General features: G+C 29.0%; 1 protein-coding gene across 4 annotated transcripts in view; it reads left to right on the top strand.

The window, feature by feature from the left end:
• The window catches only part of GABA-B-R1 (gamma-aminobutyric acid type B receptor subunit 1), a 333,811-nt gene that overhangs the window by 250,538 nt on the left and 55,613 nt on the right, over positions 1-27,660 (top strand). For all 4 annotated transcript variants that reach the window (XM_088184582.1, XM_088184585.1, XM_088184583.1 and 1 more), the window contains exon 6: positions 14,457-14,591. In XM_088184582.1, the coding sequence (XP_088040708.1) occupies positions 14,457-14,591 (135 nt within the window). The remainder of the gene's footprint in view (positions 1-14,456; positions 14,592-27,660) is intronic.

Below are 27,660 nucleotides of genomic sequence, written 5' to 3'. Positions count from 1 at the left end.
TAATTGCAAAGGTGCGGGCTCGGCGATGTTTTACGCGACATAGGGCTAATCTGTCACGTACATCTGTCGTGGCAAGTCGTCCGGATGACTGGCGCCATTAGTGCGCGGCGCTATTCGCCAAGGGGATTCGAAACGCCGATGCAAAATTATGCGATTGTTTCACGCGCTACTAAATCGCGCGTAGCGCCTCTCGTTAACTATTTTGTATTCATGAGTAAGGAATGGCACGTAAAAGGGTACAAATATAAATTTGGCAATGGTGACGCTTTCCAATCGCAGAACCTTGCTATGGATAACTAAGCTATATCAAATTGTCAGTAAGAAATCAATCGCGATTTAGAATTTTTTGAACAATATGCACCGACTGAGCTATTTAAAATTGATATGGTTTTGTACCCTTCAATTGTTTTTATCATTATTATTCCACCCATAAATAAAAAAAGTATTTATAAGACTACTTTCTTATGAGTTTAAGTTGAAACACGCAACGGTAAAAAGTAAATAAATCAATGCTTAAAGAAATGTATGTTTTTATTAGTTTTAGTATTCCTTGAAAAATACTTTGTAATAGTATTTAGCATATTTTGATTAAATTTGTATGATGTACTAAAGCTGCTTTCCGAGGGTAGCATTTATTTGGCAGTCGAAAAAGGAAAGCGCCGATTCTGACCACGTACTTGTTGACTGTTTTCATTTCTTAGCCTTAACCGTCATACTTAACAACCGAATAAGTGGCTACTTTTTTAATTCTACATACTAAATTCCTACTAATTCTACATATAAAAACTACCCCTTCGAAAACTAAGGGATATTAGCGTATTGTCAAGTCGTTTCACCACTATCCTACAGAATATGCCCAAGTACCTTTAAATGATTATTTAATATTATATGATAAAAATATGCACTGTGATTAAATTATGTGATTAAAAACCATTTTTTTAAATAACATCTATAAGATATTCGAAATGAAAATTTTCTCAAAAATTAATGAAGGGTTTTTGAGGTTTTTAAATAAGACCATTGAAGCTATTATTGCATTTTCTATATGTTTGATGGATTCAAAAGCAATACTTAAAAGCATATGTTACCAGCTCATCTTAGAGTATCCCTATTGAGCAGCACTTCCTTTTGTGCAATTTTTATGGACAAAATGTCAGGTAGCATAGGATATTTATAAATACTTTTTTTCCGTTGGGCAAAATATATATAATTAGGTGCAAAAAATTCCTAAAGGACGTACAAATACAAAATCGGTCAGCACTTGGAGCTTACTACAAGTGCATTGAGTTACTGACTTGCCAGTAACTCACACTTGAGTCAGTTACTGGCAAGTCAGTTACTGACTTGCCAGTAACTGACTTGATAGAGACATCGTAGAATCTTAGAGCAATATTCCCAAAAACCTTGTGTTAATAATACAATAGATAGAATTAACCAAAACTCGTTTAATAATATGTTACAGCTCTCAAACAACAAATTTTGGCCATATTATTAATATTCTTAATGAAAATTAAAACGCAAGTCAAATCATCTATATTTTATGTAAAAATTAAAACATTTTTTTGCTTAAAGAAATTCAGAGAAATTAGTTTTTGTATTTGTATCATAGTTTATTTTGCAAAAAGCGTTAAAATACAGTTTATTTTTCTCTTGACGTTTTTGGATTATTGAAAAATGAGATTTATTTACGTACCTCCGTGGAAAAGCCCTAAACATTTTTGCAATCTGCCATTGCCACGCAAAGTAGTTTCTTATTATTTAGTAAATAATGTAGTACTTAGATTACTAAAGCAATGATAAGGCCGATTAAAGTAGTTGAGAAAGTTGCTATTCAAATATTTCCGACCTCTATTAATAGGTTTTATTAGAGCATGCATATTTTTAAACATTTCGCAAGGACCCACCCTTTCTTATAAAGTCGTATAAAAAATGCAGCGGTTGTAAAACAAGGAAAAATCTTCGTACAAATTTAATTTAAAAAAATAAATGCTTATGAAAATTTTCAAGAAATAAAAATTCTTGATTTGCCATTTTTCTCGAGAAATTCTTGAGAAATAATTCTTGAGAAAATACACGAGTCATCCAGTTTCTCAACAAAAATGTTTTAGCTATTACCTAGGTACGAGGATATGAAATAATTTATATGTGTTTAGGTTTGTGCCATAATTTTGCTTTACCAAACATCCCGTGTTAATAGTAAGGCTGAGAACAATGATATATAAAATAATCAGTGTAGTGTGTATATAGTATATATATGTATGTTTTACCTGACGTATATGAAAAATCCTCGTGGGACAGAAGTAGGAGCTAAATTTATTTAAGGTGATAATATATTATATATATAGCCCATAAATACACGATTAAATTACTAGTTTATTAAACAATTTTAGGTTATGTATAGCTTCAATTTTTATTATTTATATAAGTACCTATGAGAAGCCTTAAATGCTACATTTATCAAAGTCCTAATTTGATCTCTTTCCACCGGTTTTCGAGAGCCGTACATTATCGAACAATAGACTTGATTTTCTATTGTTCCTGCAGTTCTATTTTTATTTATTCTGTACAATAAGTTATATATTTTATATGAGAGTAATATGTGTCTTATTGTGTAACAAAATCAGTACATTTCAACAGCTGTATTGTTAACTTTTAATAATGAATACATCGACTTTACTAAGAAAACACAATAAATGACAACACGTAGAAATTACACATTAATTGGTAAGTTTCAAAATTGCTTAACATATTTTATTAATTTTGACTATATATGCTTCTTGTAAATTATCAATATATTTTTGTTCATATTTGTCATATTGACTTCTTCAGCGCCCACAAATTATTTGGAATGAATTCTGAACTATTTTTGACTACGATATATAATGTATTAAGTTACACGATTACTGTATGAAATGCGACACTATACGTATCATTATCCTGCAATTTAGGCCCGTTACTATTTGTTTTGTTTAATAAAACAGTATAGTAATCGTGGAATGTCTCGAAATATTTGTACAAATGCGGAATCGCTAAAAGAGGACTTGCGTGGATGTTATCAAATGACAATCTTTCAGCATCTTCAAATGTCATGTAGTCACGTTTTCCAGATTTATTTTTCCGACAGAATTCTCCTGAAGTCTAGGCGAAACGTTTTAACAAGAAATGCTTTCGTCGAAGACTTCAGAGTGACGTTTGAGACGAGATGGAGATTTAATATCTACATCGCAAAATTTGCGTTGAGGATTCTTGACTTCGTTATACGAATGTATATTACCTAACTAAATTATTGTCTGTTCGTGTTCTGTATGATAAGCTAGTTTTATAGCATTCTTCAATCTGGCTTCTTTGTCTGGGAGCTCATAAAAGCGACTGTCTTTATGACTTATTTATTGCTATGGCAAACTGATAAAAGTCGCTTTTAGAGTCAATGGAATTTTGGATTTAGTATATCTAAAATCTTCAGTAACATATGACTAAAAAATTATAGGGTTGTGATACTGAAATTCAAAAACTAAACTAAATGCTTAATTATGGTAAATAAAGTATTATATTAATAGTTTCTGTTTTTATACGTGTTACATAAATCTTATTACAGTACTAAATTTAGTTAAAATATGTTCATTAGTTTAATCTGTCAGCTACGTACCTAGCAAGTTGATGAATTGTTATTGTATTTTTAACATTCAACTGCGATACTACTCATGTTAGTTATTTGCAAGTCGAATACATTCTATTTTATTTTTAATGACCTATAAAGACTAAATAGATTATTATTAATAGGTCGTTATCGTTAGATATTATTATATGGATCAAAGGAACTATTTTAATCTTATCATATATTAAAGGGCTATAAATTTCACCCTCTAATTAAAGCTAATATTTATTTTAGTCTCACCTTTGATAATCGAAAGCATGTTTCCAAAATAAAAAAATATCTTAGTATATATTTTTTTAAATTTATTAGAGCATAATTAATATAACTTGTATACAGTATATACTTATTCTCAATTATGCTTGCTAAAAGGCTCAATGATTCACGTTGGGTAAAGTTACAATAAAAACGTGTTTCACTTAGAGTAGATAAATCGCTTTAGATAATTGAACTAGATAGTTACGACTGAATGAGTTAACAGTCGAAAAAAAGTGTAACGAGACAATTTTGAACTTTATTTGACTTGTCACTATTACTTTCTCGCAGACAATAAAGTTGTCAGCGAACTTTCAGCCGGAGGGGTTAACCGATAACCCAATTTCCACGTTTCGAGTTTTCTGCGCCTGTCAAACGTTTGTTAAATTGACGTCCGATCAATATATAATTAGCAAATATCTTGAATTACGACTTGATGATTTGATTTACGTAGCGGTATTTAAATATAATATGTATTTGCTTGATGAACAGTTTCAAAGTGTAGTGTGGTTAAAATATTGATCCTTCTTTGTTAAAAGTTCATTATGAATGCTCGAGCTGGTAACTAAAAACACACTGACCCAGTTTAGTTAAATTAAGAGAAATTATATAATGCTCACTTTTATTTCGGTACGCCAAGTGTTGATAAATTTATTTTATTTTGTATAAAATATAACGGGTAATAAAATTAACTGTGCGTTAAATGTAAATACTTATTTGCTTTTAAATACACTTTCGGTCTAAAGTATATTGCTAATAAATTGTTTGAGTACAACGTTTGGGTTGGCGTAAAAATAATTATTGCTGAAACGTCTGAATCGGATACATTTTTGAAAAGATGAAATAGGATACAACGACAGATTTTACAAAGCTTGCACATATTAGATTTGAATAAACCAATAAAATTTATGTTTAGAGGCAAAGCATTCTTGTCGTATTTTACGACGCAGCTTTGTCTGGGAGATTTTGGTGATGGTTTCGTTTTTTATGTATTCTACACAGCTTTATATTACGATATACCTATTAAGTTATTGTGATTTATGTGGAAATATATTTTATTTAATTTATTTTGTGAGAAGATACTTTCAGCAATATACTATGTATTAATATATTAATAATTATTTTTATTGTATGATAAATACAATATACAATATTTATGTAGGTAAAGTTTGTTATATAGTTCCGTTGGTAAACACTAATTATCTACTTTTGTCTTTAGAAACTTCCCTTTGTCAACATGCGGAAAAGTAAACATTAAAAGTTTTTCCTGAAACTTAATTATAAATATAAACATAAGAGCTGAAAACATAAATATTTTTCTCTATAAAATCTTAACTACATTTAAATCATATTGATTGTTAGAATAATTTATTTTTATCATTTCAGATGTAAATATTAATATAAATTCCTATAAATCACACGTTCCCGTTAAATTTTAAAATAGCTTAATTTCGAAAAACAGGTCACAATATAAATATAGATGGCATGTCTATTTTAATCGAGTAATAAAAGTTGAATTGACTAAACATATTTACATATAATGCAAACATTTTATATGCGATAGTGACTCGTGCATATGTGGTTTATCATATAACTAGATAGATTCAGTTCAGAATGTATAATGATTCATTTTATTTCGAGATATATATTCTATAGGTCTGCATATTAAATATATTAATACGCAAGTTTATAGGATTAATAACTGTGAAGAGTACAATTATTGCTATAATAATATAATGATTTTTTTATTAATTAAAGTACTTATTTGTATAAAAAATGAACATAATTTTACCTACTATTATACAATATATCAGTTTGTATATTGAATACGTATATTTGTATTGTAATCTGTGTATGATCTCTTTTTCTCTCTCACTAGATTTACTGAAAATGTTCTGATATATCAAATATCACCGCAAAGTGATGCCTTTGTAGTTCTGATACGTATTTACGTTGTGAAGGTTGTTGATATTTTATATATAAAAATGTTTTTTTTTTCTCAAAAGCTTTATATTATATTCATATATTAATATGATATAAATATTTGATTGGCATTCATTGTTTAATTATCATGAAAATGTAGATTTTCTATTCAATTTTCCTCCAACAAGTTAAGTAAACATCTTTCGCAAACGCAATCAAATCAAACTAACCGAAATTTCTACCCATTGATTAGGCAAAGCCAATTTAATATCGTACTTTTGTAGTTGCAAAATTTATTTTCAAATAAATCGCAACAATCTTTAATATAGAAAAAAAATTCAATGGTTATATATTTTTTTTCTAATATATAACATATAAATGGAGATGGTTTATAATAAATTTGTTTTTTAAAACATACATATATACATCAAAGGGCCAACATTGTGCTGTATATTTTTGAGCGATTTTCCCCAATTAATTGGCGAAAAGTCCCTGAAATCATACATTGATATTGAGTACTTGAATTGAACTTATTTTATGCAAATGGTCTTATTATATACATTTATATTTTTTTTACATAATCATATATTTTTATGTTTGATTTATTTAGTAGATTTATAAAATAGCTTACCTAAAAATGTTATTATAGATATTATGTTGAAGACAAAATAAATACATTATTAAAAAATAAATTTAAGCTTTTCCTCCAAAAATCTATAGAATTACTAAATAAACCTTTACCAAAGATTAGGAAAAATAATCTAAATAAAAACATATTTTGTAGCTATTGATGTTACCTAAAATATGAAAACACTAAATATAAAATTAAAATATTGTATAGACATATTTAAAGTCATGTAAAGTCAAATAATTATTTCAAGTAATTAGCTACAAGAAATATACTTTTATATATATACATATATATACATTTTTTATCTTTCTTAGTTATAATTCTAATTCAGCTAATTCTTTAAGATATTTTGTATCATTTTTAGGGAAAAATATACCTTCGGTAATTAACTTTGCATTTTATGCAATATGCTTTTTCTAGTAAAAAAAATCTGTGGTGTTAATATTTGTTTATCTTAAAAACAAATGATACATAATATATTACTAGGTTTTGACAAAAACCTAGGGATACATTATATATAAGAAGTTTTAATTCATACAAATAAACGACAGAAATATTACTGTTTAATATTTATTACCAATTAAACATTAGAAGCATTATATACAAGATACATAAATAAAATTTTATTAGAGCAAAATAAAATACTTTGTTTCACTCCCAATAAATACAATCACAAAAATATTCCCTGTGGATTAGATTAAGAAATTTGCTACCTAAAATTATTTTATTAGCTCCAATTTATATCCGTTTATCAAATACATTTATATATTTATTTTTTTAAATAAATTGATAATTTAGTTATATGGATAATCTGAACTTAAATATGTATATATTCAAGTTCAAATTACAAATTTACAAAATAACAGAAATTGAATAAAATTACCGAATAACATATAAATAGCCGACTTGTACAGTGGCGTATGGACAGGTAGTGTTTGCGGTCCCTGAGATAGTGGGATCCCAAGAGGATCACCAAATATGTATATTACAATACATACAAAACGGAAAATTTAAATACAGTCTTGCGTCAAGTCTTACATCATACATCCTCTGAAACGCTCGTTCACATTTTTCTTAATCATAATGCATATCAAGAAATTCAAAACGCTTTATGTCCTGAATCCGGAGACTTCTAGTCGTTTTATGGTAAAACCCTTTAACGATTGGTCGGTATTCTTTTCTGCCACATGTAAACTTATTCATATGTCACACACTTTAATCCTTTTTTGTCAATTTCCTTTTTCAATCACTCGTTGTTTATTAATTTATATTTAAATTAAAAATGTAATTAATAAATAATTCTGATTTTAAATGTTATGTATCGCATATGAATAAATTAAGCCACCTCCCGATGTCAGAAAATTACAGATCTTGAATTATGTTAATTATTAATTTTATGTGCTTTTGAGAACTATGTGTTGTAGTGTTCTTTGAAAAAAGGGATTTTTATTAGGACGTTTTTTCGTTTTTTAACAAGGGCTGTAGAGTCGCTTAAAATTTTACTCACACTGACTTCCATTTTAACAAAATTTTTTTATAATAATTTAATAAAATTATTTTCTGCCAACATAATATAAATAGCAATAAAAACCATGTCAACAATTTTACTAAATTATAAAAAAATAAAATTGTTTATAAAAGTTCACATTTATTGACTAATTATAATATTATATGTTTTAAAGTAAGTACAAAAATAAATTAAATAAAAAAAATATACTTAAAGTATGTACGTACAGTAAAATATCAAGATAAATAATTTACCATGCGTATTCCGTATATAAAAGTGTGCAGGTATAGGTTTTATGCAACGATGGGCTAATTCATATAACCAAAGAATGACCGAACCAATTTTTGGGTCACTTATAATGTAGGTGACCTAAAAATTGGTTCGGTAGGTCCTACATCATATAATCTTTCTGAATACATTGTTGTGTGAAGTGTTAAAAAACATTATCAATAGAATTTACGACTCGGACTCCACCTAAAATAATACAACTCCAAGTTTTTTTGTATTTTTTTTTTATAAAAAATAACAATTTGAGTTGGGTTTGGTTAGTTCTAGCTTGTTTTTTGATCTGGATCCTGGGTATCTTGCACCAGTTGCACCGCCCTAGTGACCCCCTATATATGTATAAAGATATAAAATTTGTATCTAAATTTTTAATTGTTTATGCTCTTTACTAATATTTATAAGTAAAAATATAGGGTATACGTTAGGGTACGATAAAACGTAGCCTAACTCAGCCTAACTCAATTTCTTATAAAAACACGTTTCACTTGAAAATGATTGGTTTAGGTGTATATATATAGGATTTAACAAAAATTTAGGTTATTATTATAACAACATAATTTTTTAACCAAAAATAGACCCTATAAAGTTTTTAAGTATGTTTGTTAGCTAGCTTAACTCACCATTTCATTTCAATATGGCGCCAATACAAATACTTCTTAAAAATCATGACTATGGAGAAAAAAATTATAATAAAAAATATTAAGGTCAAAAAAATTTTCTCTTAAAAATATAAGTAAAATATTTTTTTTTTTTTATTTTTTTTTTCACATTTTTGTCATTCTTTTTGTTTTTGAAGACACAATTGCTGCCGCAAATATTCACATATTGGCCTAAAACTTGTTCTAAAAATAGATTTTGTATTTTTGGTTTTTTCCCATTTTTATTGTATTTTTGGGACATTAAATATTTTGAGTTGTTTTAGATATGTTTATTATTTTTATTTTTTATGAGTAGCATTTTTTACAAATCTTATTATCTACAAAATATATATCAATCATACTAAATTTTGGTGTTATATTTTATATTTTCAATAGTAGTAATAACAAAGCATGTGTTTCTGTATAATTTGTATGTATTTGTTCTATCTACGTACTTATAGATATATTGCTTATAAACTTCTTCCATAATGAGCTAATTAGTAGCTTATAATAATGTTCAATAAATAATATATAAATAAAACCATGAATTCATGAAGTATTACTTTTAAAGTATCGTTCGGTCTTATAAACAACTATATACATAAAATATGTTTAATATTAACGTTCGCACAGCGGCGACGATTCCGAAAATTTAATTATATAGCATGAAATTTATAGAACCATATTTTCCACGCTTAATTGAATGTTAGCGCTCACCTTTCGCCCGACGCCCTTTGTGTACATATATAACAAGTTATCTACACATATTCGCGTATATGATATATACACTCTAATTTATAATTTTCATGTGTTCAACGAGCAAAAAAACGAGTATGATTTAGTGCCGGTTTTGAAAATTAACCAAGAGCAGCCACTTAGCGAAACGCCAGCGAGCTTTTAATTATTCAAGTCATTTAAGCTCAACGACAAAATATGTCCGTACATACGAGAATGCTGTTTCATACACGCTATCGTACATTTTCACTATGCGAGCTTTCGACTTATATCTCCTGTCTGAAATCTCGTTTGTTACCCCGACTAGCTAGGGAGCGGGACATTGCTGAAATTAATATATCGCTTCGAAAACGTGCGTGAAGCTACATGTTAAATCATGACTAATACGCTTTCGTATTCCGATATGAATTTTAATACAAAAGACACGGGATTTGCGGAATTTTCTATTATTTATGTTGTGTTGCGCATGTGACGCGAGTGGTTTTGCTCTGATTACAGTTTTAATTATTCAGCGTTGAACGCGATTAAAATTGCATTAACGATGTACCGTTTTCCTAATAACATACCGTCGTTAAACAAGCTTCTTAGGTTCTAGATTGAATTAGCCGCTTTGTTAGTCAACAGCAACACATAGTTTGTAAGTGAAAAACATAATACAAAAGTAAATCGAGCACGCAACTTTCGTACTACCGTTGAGGTAAAGAATCGTAAATAATTGAGCTTTTCGTTTGCGAAACATTTATGAAAAAAGTTTTTAGCTGAGTTGATTTATTTAAATAAATAATTGCTTTGTGCTTTTGATATATCATTTAATAATAAATAAAAATATAGCTTTAGAATATAAAACAAAAATTAAAATATATACGTAAATGTCAAGCTTTCAATGTAAATGGCAGCTTAAATTAAAAAGTAGTCACATTAAAAAAATTACTTTCACAAAAAAATAATAAATAAAAGGACGATAAAATACTAATATTTCAATTACGTAAAGTGAAGTTTATAAATATCGTTCGCTTTTGGGTAAAAAAAATCGTTTACTGTTAAATGTAGATAAAATATAATGTTTTTTATGCTCTCTATTTTATCGGAGCAAATCTTTTATAATGATTTCTTTTATAATTGAAATGTAATTTAGATGTATTAACCTTAAAAAAATTGTTGCATGTTTTTCATATATAGATTAACTAGTAATATAAAATAAACAATTGTGTTGTTATTATATATCGTACTCTCGGTAAGATTCTTTATCAACGAAAAGTCGTTTCTAGTTTTAAATACTTCTCGTGTAAAACAAAATTAAGTGAGATGAGTACACTTAATATTAACAAACCTTATATTATATACAAGAGTAGGCCTTTTAATATGGGGTTGTAAAATAAGGATGTCTTTTTTTTGCATGCAGGAGATGCTTTATATTTTTTTTAAAATTAATAGTTAATGAATTATATTAACTGTTTATATGGTGAATATGCGTATTACTCTATCTAAATAAACACATATAATAAATACTGAACTAAATTTCTACAAATTTAGTCTAAAACGTTATCCCTAATATAAACACAACTATTTCGATATATTTTATTTCTCAGAGGCTTTTAAATTTGTTGTATTTGGTCACCCAGATACATTTTCAAAGTAAACCTTTTGATATTAAAACATTTTATCAACCATAAATTGGTTTTCTTTTTTCAATATAGAAAAAAAACATTATTATTCCGCGCACCATAACGTTTGAATGAGCAAAATTAAAATCGCTTCCATAGACATTTACGTTTTTTCCATCAAGCCTTTGATCGTTACGTTTTGCGCGGAATGCTACCAACTCGCATAAAAATAACTTTAGTATAATTTCCCTCAGATGACGGCTTCGAATATTGCATTCGTTCGAGAACGAAGGCGACTTTTCCGAGACGAAGTTTGATTGCTTTCGCCCCGAATACGTTTCACCCCCAACTGAAAAGCTCTCCGTTGTCGTTTTTCGACTCAGAATCCGTCTAACGATCCATATTGATCAGCCTTTGCGAGATTGCCATCGTTACGCCACTGAAACTGTTGGATTGACAGAGACATTTTATTAATTTCGCGTATATAATCCTATCCAATCCGAGAATCAAACTTATCCAATTTACTGTAATCAGCTTTAACGCGCTTCGCAGATTTTATAGAAGTTCTAACATATAAAATTATTTTATAATATAAAATATAAATATTGTCTAACAAATTTGTATATCAAATTGCTCAAACGTGTGTATACATAAGTTCGAGGCAAAGGTTTCAGCTGAATCATCTGTCTCGCGTCTTGAGATACAGCTTGTCATATATTATAAGATCTTTTTCAAAGCTGACATTTGTATAACTTTACATTAGCTTATTGTGTAATTGTTTAATATATTTTTATCATATAATTTTAGGAATTATAGATGCATTCAGCGACCCTGCAAATTTTTATTTAATTTCTTTAAAGAATCAAAGCTAATAAAAATAAAAGCGTATTTATTTAATTATGTCATCTATTTAAAACAGAAGAGTTCGTAATAAGAGTTGAATAATATCTATTGTATAACATTTTCTTTCGATAAGCATTTAACGTTCCGTGAACTTTATTTACTTATAACTTTGGAATCAATAAAATAATTACCATGTTATGCTTTATAATCATATTTAAATGATATTATAAGTAAACCGTAAAATAAAAATCGTTAGAAATATAACATTTTCTAGGCTTTATTTTCTCTTTATCTTTATTTTCCGAATATCCCTTGTAGAATGGTTAATTATAAACTTGTATCTAAAGTATTATGTTAATTCAACCCGTATTATTTTGTTATTACCCTAAATAAAAGCTAAGCGATAAACTTTTAATTAAATTAAAATACAACAAACTTGTTAATTAACCACCAGCGGAAAAGTTATATTTAAATTATTTTTTCATTTAATTAATACAATTTACATTTCGTATTAAATAAATATCGTGCCATTTTATTTTTTACACACAAAGTAAATATTTGTTACGATAAATCGAATTACTGCTATATATTGCATTGACCTGATATACAAGTTGTGCAAATCCTCGAATTTAACATACACTGAACTGGCAATAAATGGAATTGTATCCGATTGAAAAATTACCATTTCAATGGAGATTAACACGAATTTTCCACTGTTAAATTTATATTTGTTATGCTGATTATGAATATTTAATTGAAAATAACAAGGAAAGCTAATTTAAATATTAATACATTAGTTTCTAAATACTATTTTGTGTATATGTAAGAGCTCTCATGAATCTAGCTACATTTTAAGTTTATATCGTCAATGAAAGTGAGGAAAACGTTTTTTTATTCAGTTTATTATTAGTTTTAATAAAAATAACTAATAATTGTTAGCATTTTTTTCTTAGTTATATATTATTATTTTACATTTCTATCTATTAGTATTTAATGCTCTGATTGTGACATCGTGAAATTTAACATAAGAGAAGCATTTATATCTAAAGCCGATTCCCGTCACATTGAACTAACTTATTTGCATTTAAACCTCAATTACATATGCAGGGTATATTAGAGAAAGGCAAGAGGGGTAGCTGCCCTGAATCTCATAATATTAAGGGCTTCATCTGTTAATTCAATATGTTATATTGTAAAAATTAGATTCAGTATGCTATTTGATTAAAATTATCTATGCTATCTTATGAAAATTACCTTTTACATAAAGATATTTATGTTTTATGGAAAATTTGTGGAATAACAAATATGCTTTTAAATTAAATTAATGACCAAACAAACTTAAAAAATAGCTGCTGACGCATTATATTTATTCTTTCTGAACGAGAACTAGCGTTTTTTTGGATTTAAACACGTATTAAGTCCACATAACGATAATTTTCTTGGATTAGTTGAGCTGTTGAGTAAATTTGATATTATATTAGCAGAGCATGTTTCAAAGACACATAAGTAGTTAAAAAGTGTCGTCCCGGATCGATTTACGCCGGAACAATTCCAATGCACGTACCTAGCGTTGAGATCTTTAGTTAAAATCACTAAATTTCTAATTTACATCTAATGGAACTATACTCTACGACAATTATTATTAATATATTTATATGTTAATTTTTTAGGATAATTGTGTTAGTGTTTGTGTACTATTACAACAAATACATACAATTATAATTATAATCGCGTTATTAAGGATGAATAATTAAATTTATTAAATAGGTACTTTTATTACACCCTATTCACTCAAGTAGTCATATTTTACAATTATCAGTATGTCAAATATAACTCGATCGTATAATTTTTCATTATTAAAAACGACCTTTAACGCCATAATTAATTATTTTCGCGATAACATTTTGATGTCGGGTCTACAAAAGTTTGACAGACAGCCTCTTTTGTTCATTCATCATTTAATACGCCACCAGATTGACATTCGCTGGCCGAGAATTTGGCTTTTAATTACACCTCGTTTACAGCGAGACAATCTAATACGCAGAGCCACAAAGATAAACAACTTCTTGCCGCTGCGAGAGACAATTTAGCCGCGATAAAGCTTTATTATTTATCGACACGGGATGGGGGCGCAAAGCGAAACTCGGCGGTGACTTTGCATTTTCATACCTTGATATACATAGGTATACACGTTAAGTCTAATCCGATTTTAATTTAGCCAGCCGAGCTACTGCCTTTTCGCGCAACGCCTTAATTAACACAAACCTCAATTGTCGCTTTGGCAGCGAGTTATCTCGCTTAACCGCCAAAAGGTCGGTTCAGGTATTTTAGGTGTGTCTGTGTGTGTGTTCGGTTGGTAATTTTATCTTAAATTTTGTTGCAGTGCGAGCCAGGTTTGGGAGCCAGTGTGATGTACAACCTACTGTACAATCCTCCGCAGAAGCTGCTACTTCTGGCCGGATGCAGTACCGTTTGCACGACGGTGGCCGAGGCGGCCAAGATGTGGAATCTGATGGTGGTGAGTATATAGAAAAACTTTGTCGGATTTAATCTCGTTTATGGCGAAACCGCTAAAGCCGCAGTGTGTGGGATTAACGGTTAGCAATCTTTGCGTTGGAGCTTTGATGTGGTTCATAATTACGTTTGGTGTGAGGACTTCGAGATAATTAAATAAATTTTGATACAGGAGGAAAATCTAACCTAATATAACTATTGTTTTTATTTAATACCGCATATATGCTTTGCAAATTAAATTATAAATAGATCACTTTTTCTAAAAAGTATAATATTATATCATTTTTTTGAATCCTCTTGTGTCAATGTAGTCTAGAAGTTCCAACAGAAGTAAGTGCCGTCTTGTGACTAATTATTCATTTGTATTCCCACTATCACTTCCTTCCTCTTTTATTTGAGTGATATTAGAAATGATATCCACATTATTCAAGCAATAAAAACACAGAGCATTCAAATTGCGGTCAAACCATTTTTACAGCATTTTAAAAAATACAATAATCTGCATATTTCAGATTTATCAATTACTTTAATCTCCTCGAAATCATATATTTCCACATTAGAAAGAATCTTTCTTTACTTGCTCTACTTTTGACCAAGATTGTGGTAATCTATCTATAGCAGAGACGACTTTTACAAGGCCAAGTCAGTACCTGTATCATAAAATCTTATATTTTAGACGACTTGGAAACACGCATATATGTATATCTTAAATTAAACAAATTGTATGGATATGAAGTACGCACAATATTTATGCATTTTTTATAAATTAATCAAATAAAATTAATATATACATAGATATATGTATCTATACAATATAAAAGAAAAACAGATAGGAAAACACTAATAAATGATAAAGCCACTGTTGTCGTCCTCAAGATGACGAAAGGGCGCAGGCTCATGACTGACTGTTAGTGCAGCTCTCTAGAGGGTGACTGTATTGTGGGCTCTATTGGCCAGAGGTTTAGCTTTGGGTCCGCTGCAGTAGAAACTCATCCTAAAAGTGTGCTATCTACTCTGGTTAGCGATTCAAAATTCAGTATTCTGGGTTATGGCTCAACACCGTTATCACTAGTGCCTAGAAAAGATAATGGGTTTCTTGCAAGTATATTATTTTTAACAAAAATAAATACGGTTCCAAGAAATGTCGTTATCTCATTGGGCGTAGCAACGGTCGCCACAACACCTTATCAAAAATCATGTTATATAAAAATATGTATAAAAATACTTTTTCATATAGAACATTTTAAACTTTTGTAATTCATAATCCAAAGCTCAAACTCAGCTTTGACTGGATTTATTTTTTCGATATTTTAATAATTTACAAATAATAAATTATAAAATAATTATTTAGTCACCTTGTTAAAATCTAATGCTATTAAATTTTTAATAATTATTTCAAAGCTACATAATCAATTATTCTCACATAAGACATGCGTTTTTGTTTATAAAATACAACATTAATATTAAATACTTTATAAATAGTTTGTGATTAATATTTATATTTTAATTTAGTTTTAATTATTTTACTGTGAGGATAATCAAGAAATACTATTTCATTGTCCCCTGCTACTCATTTTATAATTTGTAAGAGCAACAATATGTATACCATTTTCCCAAGCTACCCATTATGTAGGTAAACTTGTAAGAGTAACATTTTTATTTTATTTTTTTAATTGGTTAGCTAAAAGTATCCAACATTTTATGCACCTGGGTTTTGATATAATATTTAAAGTTTTTTAATATTTTAATTAAAATGTCTATTCTTATTTTATATACATTCACAAGGATAAGCCATCTGAGTTCCGTTTTATAACTGATTTTTTTCTTCTCTCATTCAACGAAAAGGACGCTCTGAAAGTGAAAACCGAGCACTTATCTTAAACATCCGAGGCGTCGGGTAACTCGATCCTGCGCCAGTCGGAGCTCGCGCACATTTGGCACAATTTCTAAGTGAAAACTTCACACACGCACACGCGCCGACGCCCGTGGCGAGGATATCTTTCTTTTTCTCTGCTTCTACGTAAGAGCAAAGATAATAAAAGCCCCACCGGCATTTTTATTAGACCCCAATGAGATTTGTGCGGCGTTTCGCGGCGGGGCGCCAATAACTAGCTACGCGCTACGAGCTACTGTGCTACGAGACAAAAATAAACGCGATGCCTCTCTACGCCCGGGGGACGCAAGAAATCTGATCTTGATTTACTCTCTCGTTGAGGAACTAGGCTTGGTTTTATTCACTTATCGATTCGCAATCCGTCCGCATACTATTACGTTATCAGATTAGACAGGAGTGCTCGAAAATTGTTATTTGGGCGTGTCGGTTACGTCAAGGCTTCAACCTGTCTCTATATAATTTAAAGGACTTAATTTTTTGTTAATGATTGAAATCTTGGTTTATCTTAAATTAGCTGGGTTTTTTATAGCATACCTTACATTGAAACATTTTATTTATACTAAATTTAGGTTTTAATTTTATAAATATTTGATATTTTATTTCTTGACAATGGTTAATGATGGATAATATACAAATCATACCATTAAACATTCAAATAAAATTATAATAAGCACCATCCCACATAATTTTTTAACTTTATACAATAATTTATTAATTATTGTATAAAGTATTGATTTCATTCTGCTTTACTAAATTTCAAAAATATAATCGATTGTCTTAAAGTTTTCATTTTTTTTGTATATTCAGATTAAACTAGAACATAAATGGTATTGAACTGTATTCATTATTTACCTTTACGTTTTAAATATTATATATTAAGATAAGATAATTTTGCAATAATTATAATGCTTTTATTTTATTATAAATTTATATTGTTGTGAAAAAAATATCCACATGCGATATTTGATTATGACTTTCTTTTCTTTTACTTTTACTTAAATTCATTTTAATATTTTTTAATAATACAAATTTTTACATTCATAATACTATATAATTTAATAAATTTAATATTTTAGCACTATAAAGTTTTTATAAAAGTTCGTAATGAAAGAAACCATCATAAACATCGTCCCTACTCTGCCATTTCATTTCTTGAAATCACAGCATATAATATTTTATATTACTTGCTGAGCCGATTAAGTTGACTTTACGCTGTAAAGTCTGAAATTAAGTTTTTTTATATAATTTTAACATACGATATTTAATTATTCACTATAAAATTTTAAGCCGATTAGGTCTGAATAATGTAGAATCATGAATTAAGTTTTAGTTTATGCAAAACTATAGATCTTATACTTATATTAATTTTAGATGTTATTATAAATTGTTATTTTTTGTACTAAAATAACTAATATTGGGTTATATTTCTTTATTATTTTGTATGTATTATTTAATACATGTCTTATGAGTATCACACATAAAACGTCTTGCTTAATGTGTTATACGTGTAAATTTAGTAATCTATATAATATACATAATACAAATAACGTGTAGCTCGATAGCGCGTTCGTCTCAAAGGGGATGTACTAAAATGAATATGGAAAATTCTCATCTCTTAAAATTCACTCCGAATTTTTTCAGCTTATTTAATTTACTCGCACACCATATATACCATTATTCAATTTTGTTTCACCAACATATTCCGTATCTTTATGTAAGTATATTTGTTGGCGTGATATTTCTTAGCACAAAATATATTTGCGAAATTCTCTTGACGCGGCCGTAAAATGCATTTGAAGATTGCTTTAAAGGTGTTAGAACTCAATTTGATAATATAATATATCTCGTGCATATAAGCATCACGTTTAACTCTCGTTGACTTCATAAAGGAATTATTTTATAATATTTGAAAACTTTCGCTAATTCTTTTATACCGCTCGTGTATTAAAGAACTTTTCCCGTCTTAAGCGAAATTTATGTATCTTTTAAACTTTTCCTTTAAAAAAGCTAGAAGTTTTTTCTAGAAAAATAAGATGCACGCCATGGTATTCAAACAATGTCTAAAATTTGAATATATCTTGTTAAGTATAAAATTTTATTTTGTAATTTAACCGCTGTTAAATTTAACTCTTTGGGTCGGTAAAATCTTATGGAAGTTATTAAACATGATTTTTATTTTAAATGGTAAACTTTTTATTATGTTATACATATATATATATATATATATATATATATATATATATATATATATATATATATATATATATATATATATATATATATATATATATATATATATATATATATACTATACAGTAAGTAACTTTTAAACGCAACAATTATTATTTTATAAAGTATATATAAATATAAATGGCAGTTTTCATCTCCATTGTCAACAAATACGAGCAGTTCAGAACGCTACTAGCAGCCCATTAAGACGCCATTATTTCTGGTTGCCGTGGAAACTCTAGAAAACCCAATGTATAGCCATCCAGAAAAATTATGGTGTGCAGTGAAATCTTTCATGTCTCATGTGACCACTTAAGCGAAGATTGTATCTCGAAAAACTCTTTTTTTTACTGAGCCCGAGACATAAAAAAGCTCCATTGTTTTAGATATAGAATTAAATTTCACCTCAGTCTTTTTTCCCAGAGTTTATTTAATAAGTCATATAAAAAAATAATAAATATATTATTGAATTGAATACGGAGCAAATAATATTAGTTTATTTTTTCCATTCAGTCTTTATACGCACATAAACGATACATTTTATATTGAATTGTCGGTGAAGTAAAAAAGCTCAAAGCATGAACAACAAGTTAAATCGGCAAGTTCGAGGTATTCTCAAAGCCCCAAAGGCCGGTCGTCAGCTTCGGTAAATAATGTACGTAAATATATTTCAATAGATTCAATGTGTATTATATTTACTTACAAAATAAAGCAGCATATATTTTTATGTTATCAAGTGGTTAGACGTTTTCATATTATCAAAATAGAACATTCACGAGTAATTATACCACAGAGGATATCTTAGCATTGTTTTCCATTGTAATCCATTGCAACCCACTTTTGTCATTATTGTTCTGACAAGTGTTTAGCCATTTGTACAACATAAACACCCATTTAAACGTTACTATGGCAAATCTAGAACGTATTGCCAATGACAATGTCGGTGCGAAATCACAGCGATTACGTCGCTTTTGTGCTTTACCTAGATTGCTTACGGATTAAGGATTCAGTGTAATATGTGAGATTAACACATATGTAAATAATCATGAGCAATTCGTCCTACAGAGATCTAGCACACGGCTTTAGCATTTGCGAGCGACAAATTAATTTAAATCTAGGGAGTAATAAATTTAGCTGGAATTATTCCCTGTTCAACGACGAATGTATAAGCTTTTAATAAATATATGCGGCTTGTTAATTTTTTGATTTATTTATCTTGCCCCAAAATTAAATAATCAAAATATAAGGAATTACCTAAACTTTTCCCACAATCATCTTCAAGGAATTTATTTAGTATCCTTTGATATAAACATGTATATATAAATAAATATATATATATATATATATATATATATATATATATATATATATATATATATATATATATATATATATATTTAAATATTCATTACAGGATTATGCACACGGCTGCTTTGCATACATTCATTTCGCGGGGCCCTTTTAAGTGAGCACGTCCTCGCCGAGGGCCCATTTTTAATTAGCGCAAACTGCTTATAAAAGGCGGCACGCGCGCGCAGAACAGCGGCAATAATAATAAATTTCCCAGAGAGAAGGCCCCTGCCTAACATTTTCAATTTGACAAATAGTTTGATGCTAATGAACGCGGCCAGAACACGTAGGCGGCGAAAGATGTGTTCGGCAAGGACGTGCACGTCCTGCTACCTGCTAATTTAATCTAAACACAATACTGGGGTGCGAGCCGCGCTCTCATAACCACTGCTGGGAAGGCTTCTTCTTTTTTGTTTGTAAGCCGTCTTATATACCTCAACCCTCCCACTCATAAACGTTGTTTTAAAACAGATTTTTACCAACAATTTTTGGTAAATTTAATTTCATCTTCGGTTGTGTATCAACCTTAAATAAAAAAATTATCAACGATTGAGGCTAAAATCGTATGATATAAATTTAAGGAAATAGTGCATTTTATAATATACTAAATGAGAGCTAAGATATTAAGTTGTTCCAATAAGGCTGCATTTTTTAATATGTGGGTTAAGTGGGTAGAAAAATAAAATGTGTGATACTTTTAAAGACAATTAATTATTGAATGGCGTTTCTTATATCTGTTTTTGTAAAAAAAAATCACCTAAAACTGTTGTAGAGATTTAAATATATGTGAAAAATGCGGTGGATGAAAAAAGAGTTCCCAAGAAAATCCATTGATATTTTTTTATCGCTTTCTTCAATACATGAGAGCGAGCGCCGTCTTGGTATAAAATAACCTCTTTTTTATTTATAAGGGAAGGTCTTTTATGGTCAGAGTCACTTTTAAATTAATTAGCTATGCAGACTATGTGTTTGTCGTTATTATCTACCCATAATCCAATATGCATTACGAATTATTACCTTCATATCTCACCAAATGCATAACATTATCTTATTGAGGTATATTCCTGTTCACATGGTTGGAATTAAGGGTTGATTGCTGGCCATCCACTTCCTTTTACGTCGCGTGTTAAAGTAAAGGATCCATTTCTCATCTTCAATAACAATACGACTCAAAAATATTTTTTTCTGTTCTAGAATCAATAATGATTGCCATATTGAAATACGCTGCACAATGTTTGCCTCAGATAATTTATGAGATATTCTTCAAATTTTTACATGTCTGTGAGCTGATGTAGACGACACGTTGAGCTTTTTTGCAAGCTTCCGTCGAGTTAATCTCGGATGTGTAATGGCATCCCTAATATCCTCACTAGCACCTCCTATGGACTACAAGCCCCTACAAAAGTATTCAACGTCAAATTCCCAGAACGAAATTTTCAGAACCACATTTGACACTTTCTAAATTTATTGACATTGCAATGCATATATTTTTAATTCCTCTAATTTTATATTTATTTTGTTAGTAGTTGATAATTTTATATCAATTCCATAAAAATTCCTTTTGCTGTAAGTTTTGCTATTGTAATTGAGTTAAACGAGGTTTAAAGAAACTGAGATTTTAACTATCCAGGATATATATTTTTTTAAATTAAAATAATTATTCCAATCGACAGTTCTGCAAACTGTAAAACAGATTTGAAAAATAATTCTTGTCTCTCGAAATGCGCTGCAAAACTTTTCCGTTTGTCTAAAAACGATCCATGTTTACATATTTTGTAAAAAAAATAGACGAGAAATGCTTAAAACTTTTCTTGCCTTCTTTAAAAATAGATTATATGGCCACAATCTGCACATATAATTATTTAAAACTCAGTTAATATTATCCGGCTCTTTCTTAATACATGATAAAACTATTTAATTGTATTACGTCAAATAAATGTTTTTATAACAAACAAATTATTTTTTAACTACATACACATTTGTTGAATATTTACTGCATATACCACTTTTATATATATGTATGTTTATATAGAAACGCTGATGTGTCTCGTGATCCACGTCTCTGGAGCGTCTTCCTCCGTCTCGCTCTGTCTGCCTCTGTACCCAAATGTCATTTTTTTTATTGCTAGTTCGAAGCAGTTGCATCTTTTCTTGGACGCACTCACGATATGTGTATACGCCAGGCGCGTGCGGTGAAATAAATTCCCTTTCGCTCACTTTCGTGTTAATTGATGAGAGTGAGAGAGAAATGCGCGTGCGTTACATGCGTTCCGCACGCCCTCTTCTTCTCACTCATTCTCGTCACTTAGCACGCAAGCGAGCGAAAGGGAATGTATCCCACCGTAGGTGCCTGGTATACACCTTAAATGAAAACGGTGTTTGGGAATCAAAGTGTAGAATATAATAGTATTATGTACATGGTAGAAAGCATTGTCTATCGCGCATCCTATCATTAATAATGCAAATCTTCTTCCATTGTTAGACCTCACTTTTGAGACTTGTTAGTTTACTTATCGTTTATTTAAAATATTCGTTAAAATTACCTCTAAATTATAACAAAATGTACAAGTAGTTCCCGCAGATTCGTATTTACCTTGTATTTAATAATTATCTTCAAATATTGTTTTTAAAAGCGCAGATTAGATGATTAAGTAAGCAATAAAAATAATATGATGATATATGAATCTAAATCTTTTCACATAAAGCTTTGCGTTTCCATTGCAATAAGTATTATATACATAAATGATTAGATTATATCACCCAACTAATCATCTAATGTTACATTACATTATTTGTTTTCATTTGGCAGGCAATTTTGTTGATTTAATTTATATATTTATAAAAATAAAATCTTCTCTGCTTTTTAAACGATGTTTTGAAGTCTCTTTAGAAGATTATTTTAATATTCCTAAAAAAATCAGTCCACATTCTATGAAATTTGTATAATATTACAGTGTAGATATACAGGTTTGTTACCCAGTTAGCGCACCGGTACGTGCGTCTCCTACCACCTACTAATTTAATCGAAATACATTTCAGAACGCGAGCCCCTTGCTAATAATCACTACCGGGAAAGCTTTGTGAGTTTGGCCAAAGTGAAGGAAAGGGTGGTGGTCCGTGACGTGCAGCCAGCCACGCTCGAAAGCTCCGGAAATCATTGAATTGCCTAATTTACGAGTATATACACTCTTGAAATATTTATGTGGGCTTCGTAGCATACGGGTGTATGTGTTTGTGTGTATCTAACCTAGATGAAAACCACGAAACCGCGTATGTAAATTCAAATTTACGACAAATCCACAGGATTGTCTCCCAATTACGTAAATTACGAAATCAAAACTTCCAACGAAATAGCTCCTTTGTATTGTACGGGAACTTTTTATCGTTAGTTTATTTTGTTTACATGTTGTGTCAATTTACTTCTGAGAATGACACAAAGGTATTTTATTTATATATATGTACGAGGGATGTTCGTATAAAAAATACAAGACTAGTCCAAATATTTTTTTTAAAACGTTTATAAATACTCGGCGACTTAATATCTAGAATTAACCAGTTTACTTAGTCACAGAAAAGTTGAAAAGTTAAATTAAATACAAATTATTTTTTTTTAAAAACGAAATTTGTAACCCAAGAAATTGAGCGTCCGGTATATAAACACACTCGCTAGCTGCGGTACCTCACTATAGTGAAGAACGACAACTAGTTAAAATATAAGTGCACTACATATCTAAATGTATATGAAATTATTTCCAATTTATTAACAATCATTTTAATAATTAATTAAATATGGATTGTAAAAAATATTTCATAATGCTTTATAAATCTATGTTGGTGCTACAAAATTAATTTTAATAATTGAAGAAAATATTCAGTTTTATATTTTTTTATTTTATTTAAACATAGCTGTATTTTACTATTAGAGCATCATATTAGTATCAGATTTAATTACTGGTTTAGTAGCAAAGTCAAAATTGAATAAAATAATTCCCATAATTACACTAAATATTTTAGTCACCAGAAAACAATCATAAGTAATTATTATACTCGTACTATATTTTCAGATAAAACTTTAAACTCATTTATTTATACTGAAATATATTTTTAAGAAATATAATTGTTTAAGTTTAGATAATTTAATAAATTTTCCATCTGCGTGGTTATTTATTCTATCCGAAAATTTTGTTTGGAGTATTATCTTTCACTTCTCTTTACTCAAAGTATATTTGTATATTATATTATATATCGAGTTACTGCAAGAGTTTTGACGTGTTTTGAAAAATAATTGTATTTATATATTTTTATTTAATAAATAAGTAAGTTGTAGACGTCGAATATTTTTATTGGGACATTAATATCATACATGGTTATAAATTTTCTGTTAACTAATTCAGAGCTGTGATATAATATTAAAGAGAAATGTTTAAAACTTTCACAATAACATTGATTTGTTATTGTTAAGATAGATTCCAGAAGCTTATAATATATGCAACAATATCTCCCACTCAACACAAACCTATAGAGTTATATTAGGTACATACTTCGCTTGTTGCACCTTAATTACTACCTATTAAATTGCGATATTTTAATATTATTTAAAATATTTTAAAGACCAGAAGTTGCTCGAACTCTTCATTCTACTTTACAAATATTTTGACTTGCCATGATCGCATTATTACCATTTAAAAAAATAAAATATACATTAATCTGCCATTTATTGTCCATGTTCATTATGCAATTAAATTAATCTTTTTAAAAATTTAATATAAGATGCATTAACAGTGATAATTATTGCATATTATTTTGTCATACATGTATATAAAAGTTTTAATAGATTATTATAACTTATATCAAAGCTTAAGCGTGCCCTTTGCGACGACTTAATATATATCCCACCTGACAAGATTTCTCAAGCAACGTAAATGTTTAGAAGTAACAAAGGTAGATTAATAATTGTTTTCTTCTCAACTTGTATAATATAATACTAAGACAACAATGAAAACTTTATAATCTCCATCTTCATAATTCTGATTTATTGTCGTTATTATATTTTTTGCTAGAATAGCACTCAAAAGTTGAAAGGCAATTTTTTTTATGATAATGAAAAAGTTTTATAACTGAAAATTATTTTTATTTGTTCGGGTAGATCCAAAAGCATCCGGCCTAAGTACGATAGAGATGTGATATAATAAAAAACTTTTATTAATTTTTAATTTTCTATTTTTCTTCTCAACAAGCTTTGTATACTGTGAATATTTTATCCTATTCAGGTTTTATTACGTAGTCTCAATTTAGCAATATCGTAGGGCGTATTAGGACATTTAAAATCACTGAAATGTAATTTTGATACCCTAAAGTTAAACACCTTTCGGCGTTTGCAGGAAGCCACAACACAATGTAAAACTTTAGTCAAAGTTGGAACCACTCATACGTATTACGTACCCGGAAACTTTTATAAGATTACCACATTACCGAGCGTTATTATTATGTATGTGGGTAACGAGATGAATTTGAAATAAGCCATAGGCGAAATTTTTACCACCGATTTTTACTTAATTATTTAATATCCTATAGACATAATTAAAATTTAGACAGTGATCCCTTTTAAATTACTGCTTAATATTATTTTTTCTGCTAATTAATCTTTATTAATTGATATCAAGTTACTAGCAAATTAATGACTTATCGATACCCAATTAAAAATGACATTAAAGTGAAATTGAGACTGACTTAAATTGCCTTCCATTTATTTTCTATTTAAATTAAATCAAGACCATGAAAATTGTTATATATAAAACAAAAATGCAACCATTATGAACTAATATGTTACAACAATGCTTCACAATGATTATAAAAATATACAGTTTTATTACAATACACAAAAAAAGTGAAATGCGTTCCTTATAACAAAGCCAAGCATATTGTAATATTTGTCGCAGACATCGTTTACGTGTTTTCAAAAGTGATTTCGAGATTTTTAGTAAAAGTTTTCCTAGATAAAATGTTCCCACCAAGATCGTAGGAATAAACTGATGGCGAAAGCGGACACTTTCCGACACTTAAGGGCAGATGGTTGTCGAATGCTAATCTCCACAGAGAATCTAAAGCACTCTGTAGTGTCCGCAAAAAATGTATGCATTAAAAAATTAAATCATCTTCATACAAAAAAAAAGCTTTTTTGGAACTATCGTATTTATGTCATTAAAAAATAACGTAAAAAGCAGATTTTTTACTTATAACATATGACAAACCTTGTCAAAGGCTTTCTCAAAATCCGTAAATACGGCGACTACTTGAATATCGAAAGATATTGTCACTGTTTTAGTGAAAGACATAAGCTCAGTGGAATACGTGGGACGAAACCCATGATATTGATCCAACCAAACTTACTGAAAATGATTGAAGATGTATCTATGAATAATTATTTAAATTAATTCAGCAGGAATTTATAAAACTGCAACTAATTTATAGTTCTTAATACAAAATTTGTCACCATTTTTATGAAAAGGGGTGATTTTTGCGCATTTTCAAGGATCATGAAATAGCGTCTAGAGAATTAGATTGAAAATACGTTTTAGAGGAGCAGCGAGATTTACTTCGTAATCCTTGAAAATGAAATCGGGAATCAAATTAAATTCATAGAAACGCCCCATAATTATAGTATATGAATTTAAGGACAAACAAGCCATAACTAAAATAATGATAAACCTCTTGAATGGTGTTTAAAAGCGGCGGATGCTGTTGACGCAAAATAATAATAGATAATAAATTAATAGGTGTTTTGCAATTATTAAAATATTAAAGAATAATTAGAATTATTTTATATTAAACAATAATTTGTTATCAGAAAATTGTCAACCGCTGGTAATTTGCACCGGCTAAATAAGTTCCATTGTGGTTATCTTAAAGAAAATAGTCAGATTATTACTATTCATTTTCCGCACTAGTGAAAACATTATATTTTAACTGAAACCAAATGTGTTTATAATAAATATTTAATCAAATAAAGTGTGTAAACGAAAGTTCAAATATGAATATAAACGGATTGACTTTGTCGGAATTAAGCCTTCGTTATACGTTTCCAGGCTCGACTGTGATACCGAGTCTGCTTTGATCATTAATTAACAGCCAAGATAATGCGAATTAACAGCACAAATTAAGGTCTCGGCCTTTGTTTATCTTGCGTCTCTCATAAATGGTATGTTTTATTCAATAATTCGCATAAAACGTTTGTTTGCTTGGCTTCTTCGAAAATTTATACAAGCTCAAATTGCAACTGCTTCGCAGTTATTCGGTTGAAATATATTATATAGTATACACTAGTTCAGCAAGGACTTAAGTTTTATTAAACACAAAAAATAGTTTTTGCACAAACCAGTCGTAAGACCTTAAAGTTGTGACGGCTTCTCTCTCTCTATTTAAACTTTGTTTATACGCAACCTCATTACTGTGTAAAATATTTGACGAGGGTCAAGCCGCAAATTAATAGGGAAATTTAACAAACAAACGTTGCTTGTTTTTTTGTAATTATACTCCACAAAGGCAAAAAACATTCAAACATTATACGACCCAGACTACAACAGTTGAAAAGATTTGCACT

Source organism: Plectrocnemia conspersa, unplaced genomic scaffold (assembly GCF_051122295.1).
Source record: "Plectrocnemia conspersa isolate PC_06_02 unplaced genomic scaffold, ASM5112229v1 ptg000004l, whole genome shotgun sequence".
Classification (NCBI taxonomy): domain Eukaryota; kingdom Metazoa; phylum Arthropoda; class Insecta; order Trichoptera; family Polycentropodidae; genus Plectrocnemia; species Plectrocnemia conspersa.
The sequence above is the reverse complement of the archived record's forward strand: the minus strand, read 5'-3'. Positions and strand labels throughout refer to the sequence as shown.